This window comes from Tamandua tetradactyla, chromosome 9 (assembly GCF_023851605.1).
Source record: "Tamandua tetradactyla isolate mTamTet1 chromosome 9, mTamTet1.pri, whole genome shotgun sequence".
NCBI classification, from domain to species: Eukaryota; Metazoa; Chordata; class Mammalia; order Pilosa; family Myrmecophagidae; genus Tamandua; species Tamandua tetradactyla.
The window spans coordinates 114,762,150-114,774,901 of record NC_135335.1 but is presented as its reverse complement, the minus strand read 5'-3'; the positions used below and the strand labels follow the sequence as shown (position 1 = coordinate 114,774,901).

The following is a 12,752-nucleotide window of genomic DNA, read 5'->3' as shown; positions in this document are numbered from 1 at the left end:
TCTTATTGAGCAGTGAGCCACACTGGATACAATGTTCCAGACGGGACTGACCATGCAGAAGAAGCATTTCTGTTCCCAGAAACTTCACCTCCAAAAAGTCAAAATCCATGATTCTCCAAAGATGTGAATAACTCAACTTATTTTCTGGGTCATTTGTGAACTAGCGGACAAGACTGATATGTACAGAAAACATTGCTTTGGAGTATAATAAACAAGAAAGTTCAGCAAAAAATACTTATATTTAGAAGAAAAAGCACACAAAATGAAATAAAAGAAAACTAACCTTTAGTGATTTAAAAACAAGTTTAATAACATGAGATTTCATAAATGATAAATTATTTTTAAAAAGCCATGCTTTGTGGGGACAGGAATGGACATTTGCACACTGGTGTTTGTGGTGACAGTGCTCCCAATCCACAATGACTGGAGGTGGACTAAGGGTACAATGACTTAGGAATGGAAGGGGGAACGATGGTGTATATATACAATGGACTACTGAGCGGCTGCAAGAATGAATGAAGTTGTGAGGCATGCAACTAGGCGAATGAACCTTAAGAGCTTTATGTTGAATGAAATGTCAAGAACAAAAACACTAATATCATGCCTCAGTCATATGGACTAATTATAATATAAAAATTCGGTGAACTAAAGTCAAGAGCATGCGTTATCAGGTAGAGGCTTATTGTAAAGGGTCCTAGGTTGAAAGCTCTTACAGCAGTCACATACATTCAGGAGATATAACTATTAATCCAAATTCTGCGATACTGGGTTGTTTGTATCTAACATGGGCTTTCCCAGAAAATTCAGGTACATATACAACTCAGAGTTAAAGCTATGAAGCTATGAAAGTCAGCAGTACCCCATTCAGGAACTGTTTAAAAAGTTGAAAAAGTGATCAGACATTGAGTGAGTAAAGATATGAATGAAGCTGATCTGGATAGGACTAAGGTAAATCAGAATACAGGGTAAAGGATGAGAGCATTCATATTTTAAAACTTCAACTTCTGTGTGAGACTAAAGGGAGAGATGTTTATTTGGTGCAAAATTTATATTTTAGGTAAACTAAATTTCCTAATTTAACTTGTATGGTCACTTTAGTTGAACACTGTAAGTACATGGAATCTTAAATAGGAGGTGAGATTTTGTCAATTTGTCTAGGTTAGTGTGACACTCCGATAAATCCCAGAGTGATGTGGGCAGTGAATAAAGAAGTATTTCCAAAGTTCCCTTGGGGGAATGGGGAGAAAGAAGGAAATATTCAGCTTCCCCATTTGGGGAATTTCTGTTTTCTCACAAGCAGTGGAGACAACCAAATAAATAGGCTGAGCCCTTTGTCTTGGGGTTGGTGCCTACGAAACTTATTCCTGCAGAGGATAGGCTAAACCCACTTACAATTAGGCCTACAAGTCACCCTGGAGAACCTCTTTTGTTGCTCAGATGTGGTCTTTCTCTAAGTCAACTCAGCAGGCGAACTCACTGCCCTGCCTCCTACATGGGACATCACTACCAGGGGTGTAAATCTCCCTGGTAATGTGGGACAGAAAGGTCAGGATAAGTTGGGACCCAGTATTAAGAGATTGAGAAAACCTTCTTGACAAAAAGGGGGAGGAGAGAAATGAGACAAAATAAAGTTTCATCTAGCCTGCCATGTCAGAGACGCAGGTTCAGTTCTGGAGCCTGCCCATTCAAAATAAATAAATAAAGTGTCAGTAGCTGAGAGATTTCAAATAGAGTTGAGAAGTTATCCTGAAGGCTATTCTTATGCATTCTACAGATAACCCTTTTTAGTTTATGGTGTATTAGAGTGGTTTGGAGGGAAGTATCTGAGACTGTTGAGTAGCCTAGATTCTTGAAGAAGACTATATAAAGTTATAACATTTACAGTGTGACTGCAATTGTGAAAACCCTGCATCTGATGCTCCTTAAATCCAGAGTATGGACACATGGGTAAAAAATATGGATTAAATAAATAAATAATATGGGGGACAAACAGCAAAACAAATTGGGTAGATGGGAACACAAGTGGTCAATGAAAGGGAGGTGTAAGGTGTTTCTCTTCTTCTTTTCAGTTTTTTTTTCTGGAGTGATGCAAACGTTTTTAAAAAAATGATTACGGTATTGAATATACAACTATGTGATGATATTGTGAGCCATCAATTTTATACCATGTATAGAATGAATGTGTATGAAGATTTCTCAATTAAAAGAAAAGCCATGCTTTGATTTAATCTTAATTTGGCTATTTTTTTAAACTAATAAAAGTGATTTTTGATCAAGAGAGCAATGCAAAACCTCCCTTGGAAAATCTCCCCTCTACAACCATAACAACTAATAAAAGGATAAATTCCACTTACTCAAAACTCTGGACAACAATAGAGACCAGAGAAGGACTACACAAATGCTGAATCATAGAAAATATTTAAGAAGAGTAGATCTAAACCCAGACCTACCACTCCCAACACCCTCCCTAACTCAGTTCCCGAAAGCTGAGTTACACAGGGCAGCTCAGTCCAGAACCTCCTGCCACGGAAGCAGACTACAGAGAAGCTCACAGTAGCAAGGGAGAGCTCCACACTCTCCAGGGACCAAAGTCTACAGAGACCGAGGCCAACACAAGAGCCTGGCAAGCATTTACATACAAAAGAGCCTCCAGTAAATAAAAAAGACCACAGCATAACTGTTGGCAAGAAGTACACACATTCAGCCCTTCTCTGATTGTCAGAGCACCTAAACTCAAAAACAGTCCTTTCTGAACACTGAACCCATCTGGCACCTTTTCCCTAAGGGGAAAGTAACCCTGGTGGGGGTGGGGGGCTGGGGAAAGAATGAACTACTATGCAGAACAAGTCCCAGAACTGAATAACGTAATGGAAAAGGGGCACCGAGGGAGGGATAGAAGTTAATCATAGGTGCTGGGGAGACAATTCTGCACATGAACTAAGAGAAGAGATAAGGCTTCTCAGAGAAGGAACAGAGGAAAGAAACCATTCTCCTAGAGGTAAAATAATTGCACATAAAATGTCAATCTTAAGAGTTGTACCACATACTCAGGACAAGAATCGGTGCAGAGGCACTGAGAAAATCTGAGCACTTAAACACAGGCTACTCTAAGGATCTGTTATAAGTTGGGCCAGGAGTCAATGAAGAGCCTTATCTCCAATCTACAGTAAAATAAAACAACCAATCTACTATAAAACCCTAGAAGAAGAAGGAGAAACTGACCTTCAGAATTAACACATCACAATAAAAAGATACCCAGACAGCAGCAAAAAATTAGAAGCCATACAAAGAAACAGGAATATATGGCTCAGGCAAGGGAACACACTGAAACTTTGGAGGAGACACAAACTTTGGAACAATTAATCAAAGATGTTCAAGCCCATCTCCTATGTCAATTCAAGAAAATGAAGGAAAATATGGATAGAAATAAACTAATGGTTGATATAGAGCTTAATAACACTGAGAAGGCAATGTGTGATCAAAATGAAGTAAAAAGTTTTTTAAAAAAAACATAAAATTATGGGGTTGAAAGGAAAAAGAATGGAGATTAAAAATACACTAGGAACATAAAACAGCAGACATGAACAGGCAGAAGAAAGAATCAGTGAACTGGAAGACAAAAATTGAAATCACATAGAAGAACAGACAGAGGAAAAAAAGAAAAAATTGAGCAGTGTCTAAGAAAGTTGAGTGAATGGATAAAGCATATCAGCATAAACATCATGGGAGTCTCAGAAGGAGAAGAGTAGGCAAAAAGGATAGAAAGAATATTTGAGGAAATATAATCAAGAATTTCCCAACTCTTATGGAAACACATAAAAATGTGTCAAAGAAACTTAAAGTTCTTCAAACAGGATAAATCCTATCCTGCTCCCAGATACATCCCAATCAGAATGTCAAATACCAAAGATGGAAAATTCTGAAAGCAGCAAAAGAAAAGCAATTCATCACATATAAAGGATCCTCAATAATACTAAGTGCCAATTTCTCAGCAGAAACCATGGAGGCAAGAAGGAAGTGGTATGATATATTTAATCAGCATTGTTTCTATATGCTAGTAATAAGCAATCTAAGGGAGGAAATCAAGAAAAAAATTCCATTTGCAATAGCAACTAGAAGAATCAAATAGCTTAGGAATAAATTTTTTTAAATAAATTTTTAAATTTAAAATAAATTTAAAAATAAATTTTACCAAGGATGTAAAGGACTTATACATGTGAAGATACAAAGTTTACCAAAAGAAATCAAAGAAGATCTAAAGAAAAGGAAGGACATTCCATGCTCATGGATTGGAAAACTAAATATTGTTAATATGTCAATTCTATGCAAAACAATTTACAGATTCAACGCAATACCCACAAAAATTCAAACAGCCTACTTTGTAGAAATGGAAAAGCCATTTATATAATTTATTTGGTAGGGTAAGGGACCCTGAATAGCCAAAAACATCTTGAAAAAGAGCCAATTTGGAAGGCTCACACTTTCTGACTTTAAAACTTATTACAAACCAGAATGGTCAAAACAGCATGGTACTGTCACAAGGATAGACATTTGGATCAATGGAATTAAACTGAGAATTCAGAAACAGACCTTATATCTATGGCCAATTGATTTTTTGATAAGGTTGACAAGTCCACTCAATTGGGAATGAATAGTGTCTTCAACAAATGGTGCTGAGAGAACAGATATCTATAAATAAAACCATGAGAGAACAGATATCTATAAGCAAAACCACTTTTTCACACCATATATAAAAATTAACTCAAAATGGGTCAAAGACCTAAATATAAGAACCAGAAGTATAAAACTCCTGGAAGAAAATGTAGGAAAGCATTTTCAGGATCTTGTGTTAGGAAATGGGTTTTTAGACTTTACATCCAAAGCACAACTAAAGAAAAAAACAGATATGGGACCTCATCAAAATTAAAGACTTTTGTACATCAAAGGGCTTTATCATCAACATGAAAAAGACAACCTACGCAATGGGAGAAAATATTTGGAAACCACACACCTGATAAGAGTTTAACATCCAAAATATATAAAGAAGTGGTACAGTCACTGTGGAAGGCAGCATTATTTATAATTGCTGAAGGGTGGAAGTAATGGAAGAGTCCATCAACGATGAATGGCTAAATAAAATGTGGTATATACGCACATCAGAATATTATCAGCCATAAAAAGGAATGAAGCTCTGATACGTGTGACAACATGGATGAACCTTGAAGACATCGTGTTGGGTGAAATAAGCCAGATACAAAAGGACAACTACTGTGTGATCTTAATGATATGAATTAATTAGAATCAGCACACTTCATGGAGTCAGAATCTAGAATTGAGCTCACCGGTAGCCAGGGTAGAGGGAGGGAATGAGAAGTTAATGCTTAAAATGTAGAGTCTCTATTTGGGTTAATCGTAAATTTTCACAAAAAATGGTGGTGATGATAGCACAACACTGTGAATATAATTAATAGCACTGAATTATATATATGTGAATGTGGTTGAAAGGAGACATTTTAGGTTGTACATATGTTACTAGAATAAAATTTTTTTAAAAAGCAAATATAGGACTGCACAACACAAATAGTAAGCCCTAATGTAAATGATGGGCTATACTTACCAGTACAATTACAAAAATGTTCTTTTATAAATGTAACAAATGTACCATGCTAATGCAAGATGTTAATAGTAAGGGGTATATGTAAACTCTGTATTTTATGCAGATTTTTCTAGAAACACACTTCTCTAATTAAAAAAAATAACAAGATCTGTAGGTTTTCTGGATTTGAAGAGTTGAAGAGTTAACCAAGTTAATCACAACAGTGCAATTAAAAAAATAAGTGAATGATCTGAACAGGCACTTCACAAAAGAAGATGTGTGAATGTCCAATAAGTAACATGAAAAGATGTTCAACATGATTTAGTCATCAAGAAAACACAAATTAAAACTACAATGTAAAATCATCATATACCATTAAAATGGTTAAAATTAAAAAGACTGGCAATACTACATGTTGGCAAGGATGTAGAGCAATTGGGAATGTAAAATGGCACAACAATTTTGGAAAACAGTTTGGCAGTTTCTTATAAAGTCAAACATATACTGCACAACAGGGATGGATCTCAAAACATTATGCTGGGTGTAAGAAGCCAGACACAAAAGAGTATGTACCATACGACTCCATTAATATAAAACTCTCAGAAAAACAAACCAAAGCTATAGTGACAGAAAGCAGATCTGTGTTTGCCTGGGGCCAAAAATGGCAGGGTGTAGGCAACTAGGAAGGGATACAGGAACTTTCAATATCTGGATCATGGTTATACTTACACTAGTGTGCAAATTTGCCCAAACCCATCAAAATGTACATTTAAAATGGGTACAATTTATTGCACATAAATTATATTTGTTGTACTGCTTTCCAGATTGGAATAGATTTTTACCAACTGGTCTGCAGATGGGCAGACCCATTCTTAAGCTGAACACTGTTTACATCCTAAGAGAAGAAACACAAGCCCTTCTCTTCGGATCAAGAACTCACAACCCACCAGTCAGAGCTCCTCCCAGGCTCCCTCTCCGCAGCTGTCTTCCATCCTCGCTCAGCTGTCTTTTAAACTTCAGTGACTTTCCAGGGCCAGAAGCCACATCTGGGTTGCTGCACTTCCGACATGGCATGGGTGGAGGGGACAATATGTGATCAAGCTGCAGAGAGAAGGACAGAGGCATCACTTTCTGGGGACACTCTGTCAACACAACCCAGAACACAAGGCCAACCAGTCACACTTTCTTCCTTTTCTTTCCCTTTGCTAAGTCCCTCTCTCCCCACCAGAGGTACTCATTGTTGTGGTGTCCTAAGAGAGTCTAACTTGCTGTAGAATCTCAAGAGCAGTGTGTTTTAAGAGACAGATCATGACATATTTGTAGGTCATGAAATCCAATTTGGTAGCTTATGACCAGTGTGTTTTTCTTTTTAATGGAATAGAATAAAACTTACGTGAGTCCACAGAAAGAAGGGTAAATATTGTTTTATGAGATTTTTTTAATTTAGTTATATTTGGTGTGTGTCCTGGGTCACTATGTAAAAGATGTATCTTTTCGTGGATACTTGTTCCCAAAAGAAAATTCACAAGCTTTTGGTGCTCATAAACATATGTAGGGGAGGGAAATTTCTAAGCACCAGAGACTTTAATGGAAATCAATACATCCCTACATCACTACATAGCGTTTTAAAAGAGAACCTGTCACAAGAATCAAAGAAACCGAAGTCACTGCAAGACTCACTTTCTTAGTATGAAAGAATCCCTTGTGTCACAACACATCTCGAGATCTGTCTGCTTTCATAAGAAAACCTTTCACACTTGAATAAGATCACACTTTCTAAAATGTTCACCTTCAAGTGAATTCACATGCATACAAACGTGTTTAATAGTTATGAAGGACAAAAATATTCTTGTGCAGATACATGTATCCAGACAGTTATATAGGACAGAAATTAAACATAAATGTGTTCAAACATTCATGAAAATTCCAACTGCCCTCAGCCAAGGGCCAACTTCGTAGAAATTCAGAAACAGAAAAGATTTCGGTAATATTGCTCAAAGCCAAATATTTTGGGGGATGCTTCTCCAAGATTTGTTTTGTTTATTTTGTTTTCATAGGTAGAAAGGCGGTCACTTCTTTATAGCTGTGTGAACTTTTTCAGATTAAAGCCACCATGGATTATTTATAGGAAAAAGAAATTCGGGGACTGGGTCATCCATTTGGCTGCCTATGTACTGCAGCATATTCAAAATCACTGCTCAAGGAGAAATGTGACCCTGCCTACGAGTAACTCCTCCAAAAGCAGTTGGGCTGGAACAGTCCGCATTGGCTCAGCTTTCAGGAGATGTCAACCTTCTCTCAAGCACAACTGCGTTTCATTAGTAATGCGGGATTTCAGGCACTTGTCAGTAAGTACCATCTCCACCTCACTGGCAATCAGGGCTTCTTGTAAGGAAACATTTAAGTGAGAAGTCCTTAAAGAACTAGCAATACATCCAACCCAGAATCAAGAGAGTTCAGTAGGGAAAAGGGATTCCTGATGGCTCTTTTAAAAACCCAAAGAAAAACAAGGAAGTGTACTTATTATAAGGTATCTGAGAAGCTGCTGCTCATTACATGAGTGTCTTATTTAGGACAGCCTCCAGGAGGAGTTATTTTAGTCTTAGACATTTTGCACTTAAATCACATGCACAGTGAATTGTAACAATGCAAACCTGGACTGTTCACACATCAGCTCCTAGAAAATACAGAGCCAAATTCATGGTTCGACTGAGTAAGATCGTTACACAATGTGGAGGCTTTTCACCTCTTTCTTGGGTATATTTTATGTCTTTCTCCCAATTTTTTTTAATCAACTGTATTTCAAATTTAAGAAGAAAATTTGCAACTACGGAAAAGTACAATTACAGAATAGTTCAATGAACACCCATATTCCCTTTGCCAATTGGTGAATGCTAACCTTTTACCACATTGCTTTCCACTCTCTGCTCCTTTTCCCTCTCTCTCTGCACACACACACACACAGCGAGAGTTAGTTGCAGACATGGATGTCTATATCCCTAAATACTTAAGCATGCATCTTCTAAGAGCAAGGACATTTTCTTAAATCTCTTCCTGTCCTGGGTTCAACACATCCTTATAAGATGTCTCAAATTCTTTGTGAACAAAGTGAAGCAAAAATATTAGAAAAAAATAAAATAAATAATGCTGTCAGATAGTGTTAAAATAAAATTTTCTTTTCTGTTAAAAGAAACACTTGCAGCCACAAGGTGGCAATGTGCCATAGACATTCAACAAAACTTTCCATACTCATAAATGCACCCGTAATGGGTGACCTCCCTCAGAGCAATCAGGCAAGTTAGGGTCCATTCCATTTATAGTGATTTTGTCTTAATTACTAGTGGCAGCTGCATAAAAGAAAAATATTTACTGTTTAAGGTTCATCAACTTCTCCTACTTATTCTTCACCTGAAGTTCAATTTCTTAGCTTGCAGAAGTATAATCAATTACTGTAAGGAAGACTGTTATACCACAAATTAACAGAGGGTAGAAAAATAAGCAGAGGAAAGAAGATAACTCCTAAATAGTAATTATATGTGATTTCCTTACATATTTTCCAGCAAAGCCACAAAAGACATGAAACAAATGGGAGGAGAAAGTATAGCAAAAAAAAGAGAAATCTATTTTATTACACACATTTAGTCATAAGCTATTAGTTCATAAGCCAGGGTTTTTAATCAGAATCATAAGCCCAAGAGGGGCATATTATTTTAACTCTGAGAAAACAGAAGCAGTGAACTATAAGGGCTACAAATGTTTCAAATACAATTTAAGTAGAAAAACCTATAAGCATAAGTTATTTTTTGCATCTATCAGCCCTGCCCATTATTTGCTGTTTTACAAATTATCAGGCTGAGAATAGAATTCCTTTACCCCACTGCATTAAAATCAATGATGATGAATTAACAGTAAACATAAAGGCGGATCACTTAGGAGGCTTGATCCAACTTTGTTTAGTATATTCACAACCATCATTTCCTCCACCACTGGCACTGTCTCCAAACGTGGACCATGGTTTTCTTTTCCTCCTGCTGCATCTCCCTAATGTTATTATCTATCTATCTATCTCTGAAAAGGCACACTGTAACTTTCGATGAAGACCATGAACTTCATCCTTAAATGGCACTATTCTCCAACCTCATCTCCAAACATTTTCATGCCCATGTGAATGAGTTCTCTGTAGTTTCCAACTATTAATAATGATCATATGAATGTACGAAGAGAGATTTTTCCCATTTCAATAAATGGCCACTCCTTTTTCTAGTTACTCAGATCAGAAGGCTTACAGAAATTCTTAACTTCGCAGTCTCACGTCAGAGTCAATAGGCAAACCTCTCTTCTCTAGCTTCACCCTCAGAGCACATCCAGGACTTGACCACTTCACCATCTCGTCCATTAGCACCCCTGTCCTGTCAGCCTGAATCTCCATTACAGTAACCTCCCAACACAGGTCTCTCTGCTTCCATTCCAGTCTCAACACAGCAGCCAGCGACTCTTCTAAACTGTAAACCCAACTCCAAATATATGCTCCAATTCCTCTGCTCAGGTCCCAACAGAAAACATTCACCCAGAATAACATCCAACATCTTGACAATGGCTGGCAACATCTTACCACCTCTACAGGTCATCCCTCTGACCCCACCTCCTGGACTTTATTCGTCACTCGGACCTCCCTGCTGGTCCCTGGAGGTCCCAGACATCTTCCCAGGCAGGGCTCCACAGTTAGCAAACATTCCCTCCGCTGTGGACATGCTCCAGATATTAGCTAGCGTGCTCCCTCAGTCCTCCTGGTGTTTATTCGAATGCCACTTTCTCAGCGAGACCTTCTCTAACCGCCCTACATAAAACAGAAGACCCCCCAGTTTCTTCCTTTCTGTTCGCATGGGCAGGCACCGGGAACCAAACCCGGGTCTCCGGCACGGCAGGCGAGAACTCTACCACTGAGCCCCATCGCACCGCCCCCCCAACTTTATTTCTTTATCTTATTTTTCTTCACAGCACCTCTTAGTACATGACAAAGCAGATATTTTACATTTACTTATTGACTTTCTTCTTCCACTTGAATGTAAGTTATATGAAAGTATGTACATTGCCAACTGCACAAAAGGCATCCTGTAAATATCTCTTGAAAGAACAAATAGACTGTAAATCTCCAGTATCCAGTTGAAAATATAGCATGAGGCGAAAAATAGAAAACACATACAACAAAGGGCTTTTATTATTTAAACAAAAGAACAAAATTATATTAACTTTTACTCTAAGGTGAAAATGTTAAAGTGAGTCGCTATCGCTTTTATAGAATTGAACACTTCATGTATGAAGAACATTCTTAGCTTATATAGCAAACAGTGCCTTTCAAAAATCTTTGATACATCAAGCTAATATCCTAATTTTTGAACTCAGCTACCTGTAAAGGTGATTTCTAAGATATAAATTACTGGACCTTTTAATTGTATCATAACTAGTATATTCACTTCTGTATTCTATCAATCCATGCTTTTCCCCATCCCCATTCCTCTCTCCGTTTCTATCCTTATTCATTCCCAAGATGTGGCATCGGCATTTCAAAGACCCATCCAGAATCCTTGTGCCCCGAAGCCAAGGTTCATTAGTTAAAGGACTCAAGATGTCACCTACATACCTAATGGGGAGCTCACCAGTAAATTCTTCATGCTTATAAAAAAGAGAGAGGCTGGCTGGGAGCACAGGGTTATGGAGACATTGTTCTGTTATTCTGTTTCTTGATATTAATATTCTAAGAAACCAGATATATGAAAAATTATAAAATCACACACATATTGCTTATAATCCAAATTAACTGCGGTATCACCATGAGTAGGATAAAGGTGGCCAACTGAAATGACATGACTGTAACTCACAATTGGATTTTATTTATTTTTAAACCAAGGCCTAAAGTTAGTATTTTGAAAATTTCTAGAACATATTTTTATCAGTAGAGTACATTTAAGACAGTCATTATCGGATTCGTACTAACCCTGCAGTGGTTAGGAGTTCCAACTAGCTCCACCACTGATTGCTTCTGCTATCCTTTTTAAGACACTACACTATTCCTGCGCCTCAATTTACTCATCCACAAAGTATCAGCAATAACAGTACCTACCTGCTGAGGATTAAAAGAGTTCATATACGTAAAGCACTTGAAACCATGCTTGGCACACAATAATGGCACAAACACCTCTGCATGTACTATATGAAAAATGGTAACACGTTAAACTGATTGCAATTTTACTGGCATTTTATTTTTATGGCTGAAAGGAGAATCTGGTTAAAATTGCGTTAAAATTATTTCAGGTTGAAATTAGCACAGCCAGGCTCTGGAGCAAAGAACTTTGGGGCATGATTCCTCATTGTTAGTAGATTTTCAGTATAGGTGAGACAGAGAGTGACAGAGGGGTGAGGAATCTCAGCTCTGGATTCGAATCACCGGGGACAGAGTTCCAAGTCCATCCCTTGGGCAAGCTACTTAGGTTTCTCTGAAGTACAGACACAGAGGGATGAGAGATGAAAAGGGCTTGCTATATACAAGCACTCAATAACTCACAAGGTTGGTAATAATTGTCACTCTGATCTTGGGCTGTCCCGAGTCTCCCCTCCCCTTAGCCTGTTGAATGGTAAAGCATTTGTTTCTTTATTTACCTGGCCCCTCCCAGGCACCCTTTCAGGATCTCTTAACTCACCACTACTCAAAGAAGGTAGAAAAAAGAAAACATTGGATATTCTGAGCACTGCTTGAAGAATATACAACCTCTTTCCCCAGCATCTTGAAATCTAGCCATAAATTTAGCCAGACCACTGAGAGAGCTATACTCCTGGAACACACTGTACTGAGATCCATTTCATTGATTTTCCTGACATTCATTTTGGAGTAGGCCATCCAGAACGCATGCTTCCACTTAATGATGTTGTAAGAACCCCTATAAAATCTTGCCACTCTGTTCTATAAACTTATAATAAAGGTCCTCTATTAGGCAGTGTCCTCCTTATCAAGACCCATCATTTTAAAAAAATATTTATTAAGCAGCTACTGTGTCCCAGGTATCATCAGGACACAGCAGTCCTGATTATCGTTCATTATCGTTCAGTGGATGAAACAATAATGAACACACCTAAAAACCTCTCCCCTTTCAGTTCCCTG

At 37.7% G+C, this 12,752-nt stretch overlaps 1 protein-coding gene across 20 annotated transcripts in view; it reads right to left on the bottom strand.

Moving 5' to 3' along the window:
* MAST4 (microtubule associated serine/threonine kinase family member 4) overlaps positions 1-12,752 on the bottom strand; it is a 632,749-nt gene that overhangs the window by 466,645 nt on the left and 153,352 nt on the right. For 19 of the 20 annotated variants that reach the window (XR_013158026.1, XM_077117360.1, XM_077117394.1 and 16 more), the window contains one exon: positions 6,544-6,697. The exons of the other annotated variant lie outside the window; for it this stretch is intronic. Coding sequence is in view for 18 of the 19 variants with exons in the window: in XM_077117360.1 (XP_076973475.1) it covers positions 6,544-6,697 (154 nt within the window). In the remaining variant the exon portion in view is untranslated. The remainder of the gene's footprint in view (positions 1-6,543; positions 6,698-12,752) is intronic. 20 annotated transcript variants of the gene reach the window in all.